Source organism: Perca fluviatilis, chromosome 17 (genome assembly GCF_010015445.1).
Source record: "Perca fluviatilis chromosome 17, GENO_Pfluv_1.0, whole genome shotgun sequence".
In the NCBI taxonomy this organism is placed as follows: Eukaryota; Metazoa; Chordata; class Actinopteri; order Perciformes; family Percidae; genus Perca; species Perca fluviatilis.
This window is the reverse complement of record NC_053128.1, coordinates 27,997,990-28,012,078: the sequence shown is the minus strand read 5'-3', so window position 1 is coordinate 28,012,078 and position 14,089 is coordinate 27,997,990. Positions and strand designations below refer to the sequence as shown.

The 14,089-nt window shown below is 39.2% G+C and overlaps 1 protein-coding gene across 1 annotated transcript; it reads left to right on the top strand.

The window, feature by feature from the left end:
* The first annotated feature begins 5,478 nt into the window (after positions 1–5,478).
* Positions 5,479–8,275, top strand: f2rl1.2 (coagulation factor II (thrombin) receptor-like 1, tandem duplicate 2). Its single transcript, XM_039780873.1, has 2 exons — positions 5,479–5,656; positions 6,486–8,275. Exons 1-2 carry the CDS (start codon positions 5,587–5,589, stop codon positions 7,574–7,576), a joined length of 1,161 nt encoding a protein of 386 aa, XP_039636807.1. The 5' UTR covers positions 5,479–5,586; the 3' UTR covers positions 7,577–8,275.
* Positions 8,276–14,089: the final 5,814 nt, after the last annotated feature.

The following is a 14,089-nucleotide window of genomic DNA, read 5'->3' as shown; positions in this document are numbered from 1 at the left end:
ATAACAGAGTTATCTCGAGACACTTTACAGATAGAGTAGGTCTAGACCACACTCTATAAATTCCCAAACCCCAACAATTACAGTAATTCCCTCAAGAGCAAGCATTAGCAGTGGCTATTGCGACAGTGGCAAGGAAAAACTCCCTTTTAGGAAGAAACCTCGGCAGACCCAGACTCTTGGTAGGCGGCGTCTGACGGGCCGGTTGGGGGTGTGATGAACAGTGGCACATAATAGTCACATTAAAAATAATGTAACAGTGACTTCGAAGGTCATCGTGGAAGTTCATGTCATGTCGGATGCGGCGGACGCAGCAGGACGCAGCAGGACGCAGCAGGATGCAGCCGGGAATTGCAGAGAAACATAAGTAAACTCCCCAGAGCTAGGTTAGTAACAAGCATTTCTGGGACAGGATGCATACAAAAGGAAACAAGTAGAGATGAGAGAGCAGCTCAGTGTGTCACAGGAAGGAAGGAACCTGGTAGCTCAAGGCTCTGGCCCCCAGTCTACTTTTAGAGACTCTAGGAACCACAAGTAGCTCTGCATTCTGGGAGCGTGGTGCTCTACTAGGACAATAAGGTACTAGGAGCTCTACCATTTAGTGCTTTGTAGGTCAGGAGGAGGATTTTAAATTCGATCCTAGATTTTACAGGAAGCCAGTGCAGAGAAGCCAATACAGGAGAAATATGATCTCTTCTCTTAGTTCTCGTCAGAACACGTGCTGCAGCATTCTGGATCAGCTGGAGAGTCTTAAGGGACTTATTTGAGCAACCTGATAGTAAGGAATTGCAGTAGTCTAGTCTAGAAGTAACGAATGCATGGACTAGTTTTTCAGCATTGTTTTGAGACAGGATATTCCTAATTTTGGCAATGTTACGAAGATGGAAAAAGGCTGTTGTTCGGGTTTGTTTCGGCGTTGAAGGATATATCCTGATCAAAAATAACTCCTAAATTTCTGACAGTAGTGCTGGAGGCCAGGGCAATACCATCCAGAGTAGCTATATCTTTAGATAATGAAGTTCGGAGGTGCGTTGGTCCCATCACAATAACTTCAGTTTTGTTTGAGTTTAACATCAGGAAATTGTGGGTCATCCAGGATTTTATATCTTTAATACAAGCTTGAAGTTTAGCTAACTGCCCACTTTCGTCTGGCTTAATTCACAGATATAATTGGGTGTCGTCTGCGTAACAGTGAAAGTTCATTGAGTGTTTCCTAATAATATTACCTAGAGGAAGCATATATAAGGAAAATAGAATTGGTCCAAGCACTAAGCCTTGAGGAACGCCATGGCTAACTTTAGCGTGCTTGGAGGGTTTATCGTTAATGTTAACAAATTGGGATCGCTCAGAGAAATAGGACTTAAACCAGCTAAGTGCGATTCCTTTAATGCCAACTAAGTGTTCCAGTCTCTGTAACAGGATGGTATGGTCAGTAGTGTCAAATGCAGCACTAAGATCTAGTAAAACAAGAATGGAGACAAGTTCTTTGTCTGCAGCAGTTAGAAGGTCGTTAGTAATTTTCACCAGTGCCGTCTCTGTGCTATGATTCTTTCTAAATCCTGATTGAAAGTCATCAAATAAACTATTGATATGTAGAAAATCACATAACTGATTAGCAACTACCTTCTCAAGGATCTTGGATAGAAAGGGAAGGTTAGATATAGGTCTATAGTTTGCTAAGACCTCAGGATCGAGGGTGTTTTTTTTCAGAAGAGGTTTTATCACAGCTATTTTAAATGACTGCGGTACATAACCTGTTAATAAGGACATATTGATCATATCTAGTAATGAAGTGTTAACCACGGGTAACGCTTCTTTGAGTAGTCTCGTTGGGATGGGGTCTAAGAGACAGGTAGATGGCTTAGCTGAGGATATCTTTAACATTAATTGTTGAAGGTCTATAGAATAAAAGCAGTCTAAGTATATGTTGGGACTAGTCGTTTTTTCTAGCGGTCCTGCGTTTAAAGGTGAACTGTTAGAAGTTGAGGGCAAAAGGTGATAGATTTTATCTCTAATTGTTATAATTTTATCATTAAAGAAGCTCATGAAGTCATCACTACTCAGAGCTAGAGGAATAGATGGCTCAGTAGAGCTGTGACTATCTGTCAGCCTGGCTACAGTGCTGAAAAGAAACCTTGGGTTGTTCTTATTTTCTTCTATTAGTGATGAGTAATAGTCTGATCTGGCCTTTCTATACAGGTATATACAGTATATTAGATATTTGCCCAAACCCGACGAGACCCGACGTTTCTTTGTTCCAACTTCCAAGTGGCCTATAGCCTACGTTAGTCATGAATAAATCATGTTTAAAAATGTATAAATTACTAATGCTTGACAAAAGGCAAAAGAGCTGTGTGCGTGCGCACATTTGAATAATGTCGGGCTGTAAATGGGTTCGGGCTTTTAAAAACCTGTCAATCAAAATGTACTTGTCGGGCTCGGGCCGAATTCTGTCGGGCTCGGGCCTTAAAAGTTAGGCCCGATTACAGCTCTCTAATATATATTATATGGGGTCTTGAAAAGGTCTTAAATGTATCTAAGTAAACCTTGAACTGCAACTTTGTATGTGGTCATTGATATTGTCTCTGAATTACTGTCAGGCAGGCGGTTGAAAAGGTCAAGCTGCTGAATGACTTTTTTTTTTTAATCTCTTTACAGTCTGGTGTTAATCTAGTACTTTAACCTAGTATTTTTAACCTATTTAAATATGTTGTTCATTTGTTCTGTGTAAACTTTTCTTGACTCTGGTCTCATGGCTTTGTGGGCCTGAGAGTTATGTAACTTGTCTTTGTCTTGCCTTTAGGTGTTCTCAATGTCTGTTTAGACTGGAACTGCCAAATATGTGATACATAAGGTAACGGGGAACGTAGGGTGATGACTGACCTTATTTAGGAATGTTTGGGGAGTTGGATGTCTAATGGTATCTGTTGCGGCTGCAAGCAGTCCAACAAAGTGCTGCCGTGAGGGACTAAACACTGACAGATGCATAAACACACTGCTCAAGATTGTATTGCAATGATTTATTCCTCCACACGTAAAATACAACCAGCACTGCAGTTACCAAATGTAAAGTTACTTTGTGAGTCAAACTAAGTGTGTTTGTTTTTATGCCTTTATCTGTCTTTTATATTGATGCTTTCACCCTGTAGCACTTTGAGATTTGTTTTAAATGTATTGCAAGTAGTTTAACATCTACTACTTAAGCACTGAAAGTAAAAGTACATGTATTGTGTTATTTAGTTATTAAAGAAAGCTGTCAAAAGTTTGAATATCATATTGTTTATTATTTTAAATGTTTAGCCTAAGGCTGCAGCCAAAGGAATTCACGAATATTAAATATATTATATTATATTAAAAATAACAAATATTAACAAATACTGAAATAAAATGTACAATTATCACACTGTGCAAGTAAAATGAACATCCTCTCCAGCACAGTAACGATTAAAGCCCCAAAAAACGTATCACACACTAGCTAGTAATGTGTGATGTAGCTACAGGAAAGTTAGCAAGCTAGCAGCACACAGATAAACTAGCAGCTTCACATCACAGGGTCAAACGGTTAACATGCAGGACTCACTGCAGACTGAAACAACTCAGAAATAGATTACTCTGCTGCAACAATAGCTAAATAGAAAGTAATTAGCGTACATAACTAACGTAGCCGTAGCTACACACACTGTAACCTACACAGTCTCCGTAGCGTGAGGAATTCACAACAGTAACAAGTAATGATGCAGCACATAAAAAATGTATTACAGTAAAAGTATTTCATCCATCGAAAATATGTACATAAGTAAAAGTGGAAGTAGGAGAAAAAAATAATGCTCCAGTAGAGTACAGATACAGCCTTTTAGTACTTAAGTAGAGTAGTGAAGTAGTTGAACTAGTTGTTGACTGCAGCTTTGCATATTCCACTTGTTAGTTGGCTTCAGTGTTGTTTGTTAAGGTTCAACTGATCCTCTTACGTGATAAGAGCAGTTTGGCACCATGGGGGGAGGGGAAGAGATGATATGAAATGAGAAAGATGGTCTGTACAAACTTACAAACCAGTGGTGTAGTCTAATGTATGTTCTACATAAATATATGGACCAGAATGGAAAAAGTGGGGCGTCTGGGTCTGCTCACCCAAGGAAATTTAAGTGCCAAAGACTTAATTTTTTTGCATTTTGATACACTTTAATGCACCAATTTACAGTGGAAATACCTTTATTCAGCCTATGCGAAGGAAAACACAGATGACAATTCAAAATATATCAAAAATATAATGGAAAGTATGTTGTTACATCCAATTGCACATTTTTAGGTGGGTATACTGCGTATACCTGTCACGTAGACTACACCACTGTTAAAAACTTAGGAGGATATTTACTCTCATAACGTTCATAAATGATTCCAGTATACTGTATCTATTTCTCTCTTTTTTTGACATTCATAGTGCCATACTGTGTGAGTTCTGTAATAAAATGTTAAAAATGGCTGAAATAAGTAGTTGATTCGTCCATCAACAGATAATCTACAACGATAACAGATTCATTGTTTCAGTAATTTGATGGTTACAGCTTCTTGGATGGGATAATTTTGCGTTTTTTCTTGTCTTACATGACAGTGAACTGAATATCTTTGGCTTTTGGATTGTCGGTCAGACAAAACAAGACAGTTGAAGATCACTTTGGGCTTGAGGACATTGTGATGGACACGTTTCAATATTGTTTTAATGTTTTACAAAACCTAAGAGTTACTCGAGAAAACAGATGGCAGATGTATCGATATTGTACATAATCGGTGTGGACAAGGAATGCGACTCATCGAACGCAGTTCAGTCTGCACATTATTTCCACAAAACTGCACACATCCACCCAAAATAAAAAGAATACAGTAAAGAAGCAAATGAAAAATAGTTTCCTCTTCCAAACCACAGAAATCAATAGTATCATCTAATTTATATTTAACTCAAACACTTGAGGTTACTTCTCTGATTGCATTTGTAGTGCAGTGGGCTACGCTATTTATAATAAAAATAAATAATAATAATAAAGTAGGCCTATATGTTATCTTATCTGTATTATCTATCTATCTTGGTAAACTTTTCAAAGTAAAGGCGAGGAGGGCCGTCCAAGTCAAGTTCTATCTATCTATCTATCTATCTATCTATCTATCTATCTATCTATCTATCTATCTATCTATCTATCTATCTATATGTCTGTCTGTCTGTCTGTCTATCTATATCTAGGCCTTTCAAGCCTACCAGAGAGGTTATATTTCAAGAAGGAAAAAAAATAATAGGCTATTAAGTAAATATCTGTGGGGTATGTTATAAGTTATGAAACAAATATCAAGGTACTAAAATCTGCTACATTACGTCAGTGTCAGTTTGTATGTTCTTCGTGGTTCCCTGAGCTCCATAGCAACCTCTGAAGGGAAACCCAGACTGGAGTGAACCGGGCGGGTAGGCGGGCCCCTGATGACGGTACACACAGGTAGTCTCGGGGTGTGTCCCTCGAGGTTAGGTGTTTATCGATTTAAGAAGTCGTTGGAGGCATTCTGCAGAACAGGACTGGCGGCAGAGAGCGTGTGAAGGACACAGACATGGATTTAACTCGGTTATTGTCGCTGCTCTTTTTTATTTTCTGCTACTTTTCTGCCTCTCATGCTACAGGTAAGACCGGAGGTTTCCCTGTGCTTAATTGTGTCGAAAAGCGAGCTAGCTTACATAAAGGCGTCACGAGACTCATCTCAAGAGATTAAAACGCACATTAATATTGAAGTAGCCCATATTACGCTAAATATTTTCGAACATTGTTGTCGTAATTAGAGAGACTTTTTTTGACGGAATTGGTCCGCTTCCAAGCAGCAGGTGTTTGTTATATTATGAATATTAGCCTATACTGTAAGGTATTTGATTGCGTAACTTCCTCTTAAACGTTAGCCTACATTGCAGTACTTCAGTTACAGTAGGCTAATAGTTGTAGTTATATTTATTAGGACTGCAACTAATGATTATTTTCATTAGGTTATAATCTGCCAATGCCAATACTGCCAATAACCCTTTCCTGACCCTTTTTAGCCTAAAAAGGGTGAGGAAATAATGAAAAAAAAAAATGTCCAAAGTGACATGTTCATGTAACAATTTAAGTAGGCTACACTGTCAGTCAGTATCAGTTTATAATGAAATCAATCAGAGAAAAGCAGCTAATCCTCACTTTTAAAAATGCGGGACTATCAAGTATCAGGAAAGAACGAAAACTGTCATTTAACATTTTTTAGTAAACAGTCTGACCAACATTCCTCCACCCAAAGATAGGCTACTAGAAATCGGGAGAAAAGCAGCTAATCCTCCCTTTTTATTCATTTAATATTGTCATTTCACTGTGAAAGCTCTTCTAAGAACCTGAGCTCATGGAATGTTTAACATTTTTCTTTGGTAAATGATTAATTGATTATCATGTCAGCCCTAATATGTATTTCATCTTGTCATATTGTTTTAGGGAAAGTACGGGGATTCGTTGCGTTTGAGGACCCTTCAAACTCAAACCAATATGTTGTGGACCAGGCAACATCTGACACACTGAAGAGCGGTCTCACCACAGTCTTCCTCCCGATCGTCTACATCATCGTGTTTGCGTTGGGACTTCCTGCCAACGGCATGGCCATCTGGGTGTTCCTCTTCCGAACCAAGAAGAAGCACCCGTCGTCCATCTACATGGCCAACCTGGCTCTGGCCGACCTGCTATATGTCATTTGGATACCTTTAAAAATCTCCTACCATTTAAACGGCAACGACTGGATCTACGGAGAGCCGCTGTGCAAAGTCCTCGTGGGCTTCTTCTACGGGAACATGTATAGCTCCGTCCTTTTCATCGCCTGCCTCAGCGTGCAGAGGTACTGGGTGGTGGCTCACCCTCTGTCCCAGCAGAGGAAGAACAACAAAGTGGCTGTGGGCGTCTGCGTGGCCATCTGGTCTTTCATCTGGCTCACCACCACGCCTCTGTACCTGTATGACCACACCGTCAAACTCAAAGACCTCAACGTCACAACCTGCCACGATGTCAACATCATAAAGAACCCACTGGATCCATTCCCTTCTGTGCAGCTGCCGTACTTCTACTTCATCTTCATGGGTCTGGTCGTGTTCCTCGTCCCGTGCATAGTGATCGTTGTGGCCTACGTTCTGTTACTCAGGGCTCTGGGGAACGGCTTGGAGAACAGCAGCGCCGGAAAGAACCGCCAGAAAGCCGTGCTGCTGATCGTGATCGTTCTGGTGACCTTCCTAGTGTGCTTCATCCCCAGTAACATCATGCTGGTGGTGCACTACTCTCTGCTAAAAGACGGAGTGGTAAATAATGGTTACGGCTTCTACATCTCCACGTTATGCCTGGCCAGCCTCAACAGCTGCCTGGACCCGTTTATCTACTACTTTGTGTCGGAGGACTTCAGGAACCACGTGAAGAACACGCTGCTGTGCAGGAGCAGCAGGACTGTAGAGAGGATGAGGGTTTCGTTCAGCTCCCTGAAATACTCCAAGAAGAGCAAGTCGTACACGTCGAGTAGCGGCAACACGCAGAGCAGCTCCTGTTAGAGACGAGCTCAGTAAAGGAGAGCAACGACAACAAAAAAGAACTCTCAATACGATATCCCGCCTGTGCTTGCTCTGGTTTACTGAAAACATGGCATCGTACACACCTTGTGGCACTGAGACACAGTAGATAGGTCTGTAATAATGGACAAAAGGCCAATCAGTCATAACCAGGTGACCTCAACACATCATATAACCAAATATGAACTGTAAATGTGAAGATGACTGTGCAGGGGTCAGAGACGGAGTACATTTTAAAATGAATATGACTTCATTATGAACTGTTGTTTAGTGGTCATGTGTGAAACATGACTACATGTTTTCTTTTTCTGATATAAATGGAGAGAATGCCTTTTTAAAGACTGCCTTTGTGTCCTCTTGGCTGCACAAAATGAGGTCTTTTAACCCGAGAATGTGACTAGTTAGTTCACTGCACTCAAGATCATTTAAATCAGTGAACATCTGTATGAAAAGAACTAAACTAACCTGATGTGTTCAGAGGAAAGGAACAAAAACAAACCTATGTGTAGCTTTTGTCAAATCAACAACCCAACCTTCTTAATGTTAACTTGTGTTTTTAGACACTTTCCTGTTTATCCCGTCCTTTTTTTTTTTTTTAAACCAAGTGTCAACTTACTTTTGAGTGATGAGGAAATAAGGTGGCCCTGTTACATTTTTTCTTAAATAAATTATAAAACAAGATGCAGTTTCTGTGATACTTCTCTGATATGACGTAACTGGTTTACATTTTTTCTGTGGCGTGAGTCACCGGCCTTCTTTGTCATCATGCAGCCGGAGATGAAATGTAGACTCGCTGTCATCGATCATTCTCTTCGCCATTCGTGGGAATGTTAGGAATTCGTGGAATGGCTAGTAGTCTGCTTTTAGTGTCAGAAAGGATACAAACCAGGTTATATATATATATATATTTTTTTTAAACAAGTCTTTTAATGTTTACTTAGTTGTTAATCATACTGTTTTCTGAAGAAACGGTGAGCAAAAAAAGGGTGTCCGAGTGGAGCGGGTTAAAGAATGTTTGAGAGCGTGATGAGGCCTGTTGTGATGATGACCTAAATAGGTTGTCCTCCCACTAGTTTCAGTCGTCACCTTTCACCTGTATGTGAAACTCGCTTTGCTATTTATATTTATTTATTGATACACACACTGCCTTTCCCCTCTTTAGCTCTTAAAATCAGCCTTTTTCTCATTTCATTTTTTAATCTTGAAGCTCATACAGTCTGTGTTTTAGTCATTTTTACTTTTCAGTACAAAACACCTCCCTTATACACCACATTTTCTTCTAAAAGACAATATGCTGTCAACAAAGGAGTACTGTGAATTAAAGTGAATGCATGAATGCTCCTTGTCTTTCATCTCTAGATAAGAAGTCAGTCAACTGGTGTGTTTCCAGCCACAGCCCCACCCAAAGAGAGTCTTTACCCTCCCCCAGGTACGCACACAGACTGTGAATTGTGATGGCTTCCTGTGTAATGACTGGTTCAGGCACAGCTCTGGGATGTTTTAAAGAGGTAAATGATTGTCGTGCGTTTAAGTGTCATCTTACCTTTGTCAGCACTCTGTGAAATAGCTTCATTTTACATGTTGGGGACGGAGCCACTCCCTAGCCTTGTTACATTCACACAGTTAACACTGTGTGACCTGGGCCAACGCAAACACTCATAAATCAGGTTTTGTCATTTATTAAACCAAGCACCCTGTGCAGTTCATAAAATGGCACCAGGAAAAGAATTTTAGAAGTTTGAAACTGATTATGTGTCTGATAGTTGTATAAAACAGAGACAGAAGAAAAGGTAATGCAATACCTGTTAAATAGAACAGAAACATTGGATGGGATTTGTAAAAGTTGGGAAATCATTTGCAGAGGTGGAAAGTAAACAAATTCCATTTACTCACGTTACTGTAATTGAGTCGTTTTTTTTGTGTACTCTTACTTTTTAAAGTTTTTTTTTTTTTAAACTACTTTTACTTTCACTTATGTATTTTAAAGTATTGTGTATTTTAAAAGCAGCTTTGTGCGCTTATCAAATTACAAAAGGCTGAGATTTGATTATATAGGTGTAAATAAGACATTAACTAAGTATAAACAAACACACTATATCCCCCGCTCCTGCCCTCTGGCTGCTCATTATCAGGACTTTTGCCACATAATTAAAAAAAAAAAAAGATGTGCAGCAGAAGTTATAAAACAGAACGTTTGGAAAAAAAACTTCCAAAGTGTCAAAAAGGTAGAAAAACCTGACAAAAACGTCAAAAAAACGTGTTGAAAAGGATGTAAAAATGTTGAAAAAAGTGACAAAGTTGGAAAAAAATTACAAAGTTGAAACAACTTGCGTGATTATGCAATTTGAAATGTAATAAATAAACAACTGTGAATCACGCTCTATGGACAGTTTCTGTTAAAATATACTGATATACAACTGTTAATACATAGATATTTTAGTATTTGTTTGTGATATTAGTGTAGGATTGAAATTGAATGGCAGCCATATCATTGGTTGCGCTTTCGAATGCTCAGTGGCAACTAGGTCAAGTTGAAATAATTTCAATTTCGAGCGCAGAGCAAAGGGCACTCGAGACTGGTAATATTCTCTCTAAAATGTTACTTTAAAATCTGATGATTCTAGTTAACTTTAGCGATGTTTTATAAGTCAGTGTTTTTAACAGGCAGAGTGCTTCATGATTAGCCTGACAAGCCAGACCCACATCCAGATGTTGGTTCTGGGAACTCACCATTGGCAGGGCTCAATACGAGGGGCGGGATAAAAGGTTGTCTTTCAAATTCCCTCTGCACGTAATAGGATAGCACTACAACCAGGCAGAGCAACGAAGAAGGTAGCGAAGCTAGTTGATAGATTAAACTTTTGCCGTATCTGGTCCGCAAAACTCCGAACACATCTTCCTTTTTTAAGAATGTTTTCTGTGCCGTTCTTTTCTCAAAGAAAAGCTTAAGTCCAAGTCTTCCAGAAGACCGCTGTTCCCAGCAGCAGCAGCCATAAGCCCGCCCACCGACTCTATACACGATATGATTGGCCTGACCAAAGTTTGGTTCCTAGACCCCCCCCCCCCGGCTGCAAAATAAATTTGCTGCCACTAGGGTGCGTCTAGATTTCTACGCTACTTCATGATGGGAAGGGAAAAAAAATAGGGCAAAGTTCGAGTGGAATTATTTCTGCAGTTGCACACTCACGTATGTGTGGCAGCTTGTGTTACATATTTATGATGCAACACGTACAGTATGCTGTCAGGTTGCTTGTGAATTGCAACAATCCTGTAACCACAAGATACAAAGGATATTTTTAGATGTTTTTATAAGAATACAAGTTTGTTTACTTCTGCACAACGGAGTAGTTTTCTTTCATAGAGTGCTGGGATGGATTGTAGAACGCATCACAGTCGTTCAAACCTCACCAGATAGTCCTAAGAAATGATTTTTTTGAACAGGAAATAGCTTAACTTGAACTGAAGTTATTTCTGTCATTATAAGATCCTTTAAGATGGATAACCATGTGATTGCACGCACATTAGAGGTCCATGACCATTACCAGGCGTGGGGATAAAGTCATTTTAATTCACATCCATTTTCACTCAATTGTACTAGAATAACTGGTACAAAGGTTTGGGTTTGTTGACGCATCAAGCATCATGTGAATGGAGTGTTCCTACAATAAACACGGCGTGTGGCAACAGACTATTTCGTTGAAAACCAGAAACACGCCAAACCAGTTCTGACTGCCAGTGTTGTTGCCAAGTGTATGGAAACAAAGAGGAGAGTCACAGTGTGAGACTAGATCACAGCCAGAACACAGCTACTCTGACCAACTGTGGGAAGTAAACTAGAGATCTTCTGATACTGATACCAGTATCGGAAAAAAGCCTCTGATACTGCTTAAAATGCTGATATCGGTATCGGCAAGTACTGGAATTTATGCACCGATCCAATATCACGTAATAGTTATGTACTGACTGTCCACTGGCCCACTGTTTACCTCTTACACTGTTTACACTTTTTACACTGTTTACTGGCTATGTTAGCCCATATGCACAACCTCTCCTTCCCTCCTTCCCCCAGCCTGGACTGAGGTCTAAATTAATACTTGAACAATGGCTGTGACACTATTACTTCAAACCTTTAATACTGACTGTTGATTTGTCTCTATCCTACTGTCTACTTTATTCCTTTATAATGCCCATATTTAATGCTGTCTTTTTGTTTGTTTTTTACTTTATCCTTGCACTGCTATAGTTTTTATATTACTATGTCTACATTATTCTCTTATATTGTCCATATTTAATGCTGGTCTCTAGACTTTATCCTTGCACTACTTATTTGCACTACCACCATGACACACACACTCTCATAGAGGACCTTACCATGCATACTGACTCACAGGGTCAGTCACTGCCCTGTCACTGCAGGCGTCTCATGCTTATACATCCCCCAGTACATTCATGTGGATTTTTTTTAAATTTTATTTTAGTATCTTTTCTTTTATTGTCCATATTATTCATGTGGATTTGTTATTTTCTCATACTGTTTATGATGTATGTGTATGTTGTGTGTGATGTCTTTAAGCTACTGGGACCTTGAATTTCCCCTTGGGGATCAATAAAGTGTCTATCTGTCTGTCTGTCTGTCTGTCTGTCTGTCTGTCTGTCTAGGAAACTTTTAAAGTTGTTTATTAATGTCCTTTTCCCGTTATGACTGACTGACTGGATAATAAAATAAAGTTCTATGGCATTCATTGTTTGTTTAAGTTTCACCAAGAGTTTAACAACAATGATAGCAATCATATCACATCCATACGGGGATAGTATACAGCTGTTAAAACATAACATATATGCTGGTATTGGATCGGTACTCTGTATCGGCCAATAAACAAGTTCAGGTATCGGAATCCATATCGGGAAGGAAAAAATGGTATTGGATCATCTCTAAAGTAAATGCAATACTTTGTACAATTTTGGGATACTTGTACCTAACTTGAGTATTTCCATTGGATGCTACTTTACTCCGCCACAATTCAGAGGGAAATATTGTTCTTTTTACTACACAACACTTATTTTAAATCTTTGGTTACTAGCTCCGTTGAAGATTTAGATTATTAACACAAAATATGATCAAAGAATGTATTATTACAGATCAAACTACTGGACAGTAGAGTTAATAAAAATGAGCTACACCTTTACCAGCTGCAACATTAAAGTGATGGTTCGGAGTAATTTCACCCTAGGGTCCTTTGCACCATGACCTCGAGCCAAACACCCCCCCAGAAGCTTTTTTCACCTGGGTCGAACATTGGGAGAGTTAGCGTAGAGTAGCGTTATCAGCTGAATAGCTTAGCGCAGGGGCTAATGGACTCATCGCCCTTCTCGTAAATGACCCCACTAATAATGCCCGAAATGATACCAAACTTCTACACTAGTACAAATAGGTTATGCACTCATAAAACGATGGATTGGAAAGTTTGTAAGTACACCAGAAGTTTATGAACACTTGCCTGCTCTCTTCAGCTCTCTGCTGCTGCTGCTACCTGCAGTTAGACGAGTGCTTAGGGCCGTCTACAAATTACTACACCGAAAAGAGATACAACAAAAATATATATTATATATATATATATTTAATGATTAAATAAGGTAATGTCTCCAAACTTACCTCAATTATTACTTGTCTCCTGCTAGTTATACTACAGCACTTACTTAAAAAAAAAAGTTAAATTAAAAAATATTTATTTTGCATCTCTTTTCGGTGTTGTAATTTGTAGACGGCCCTAAGCACTCGTCTTACAGCAGCAACAACAACAGCAGAGAGCAGAAGCCAGCAGGCAAGTGTTATTTACATAAACTTCTGGTGTACTTACAAACTTTCCAATCCATCGTTTTATGAGTACATAACCTATATGTACTAGTGTAGACGTTTGGTATCATTTCGGGCATTATTAGTGGGGTCATTTACGAGATACAAACGTGGGTCCGTTAGCCCCTGCGCTAAGCTATTCAGCTGATAACGCTACTCTACGCTAACGCTCCCAATGTTAGACCCAGGTGAAAAAAGCTTCTGGGGGGGTGTTTGGCTCGAGGTCATGGCGCAAAGGACCCTAATGTGAAATTACTCCGAACCATCACTTTAAAGTGATACAAAAATAAACATCAAACCAATAATATAATAGACTCTATATTGAAATGTGTCCTTATACATCTACTTTTGGTACTTTAAGTATATTTTGGTGCCAATACTTTTGTACTTTTACTCAAGTGTAACTTTAAATGCCAATAATATCTTTGTATGCATTTACAGTTCTCTCTGCACATGCACAGATCAATGTACACATACAATCTGCCTACACATTTGAAAATCTAAATACACTTGCAGATCAGAATACAAATTTGGAGGTGTTTTTTGCACAGTCCTTATGCATTTAAAGATTATTTTTTACATTTACACACACGGACTGAGATACAGTTGCACTACTCTCAATATTTGCTTCCATAATAGCT

Excerpts from the sequence above, each read along its gene's own strand:
- f2rl1.2 (XM_039780873.1), top strand. The coding sequence starts at position 5,587 with ATGGATTTAACTCGGTTATTGTCGCTGCTCTTTTTTATTTTCTGCTAC. Across the intron at positions 5,657-6,485 it reads TTCTGCCTCTCATGCTACAG|GGAAAGTACGGGGATTCGTT; the intron begins GTAAGACCGGAG and ends ATATTGTTTTAG.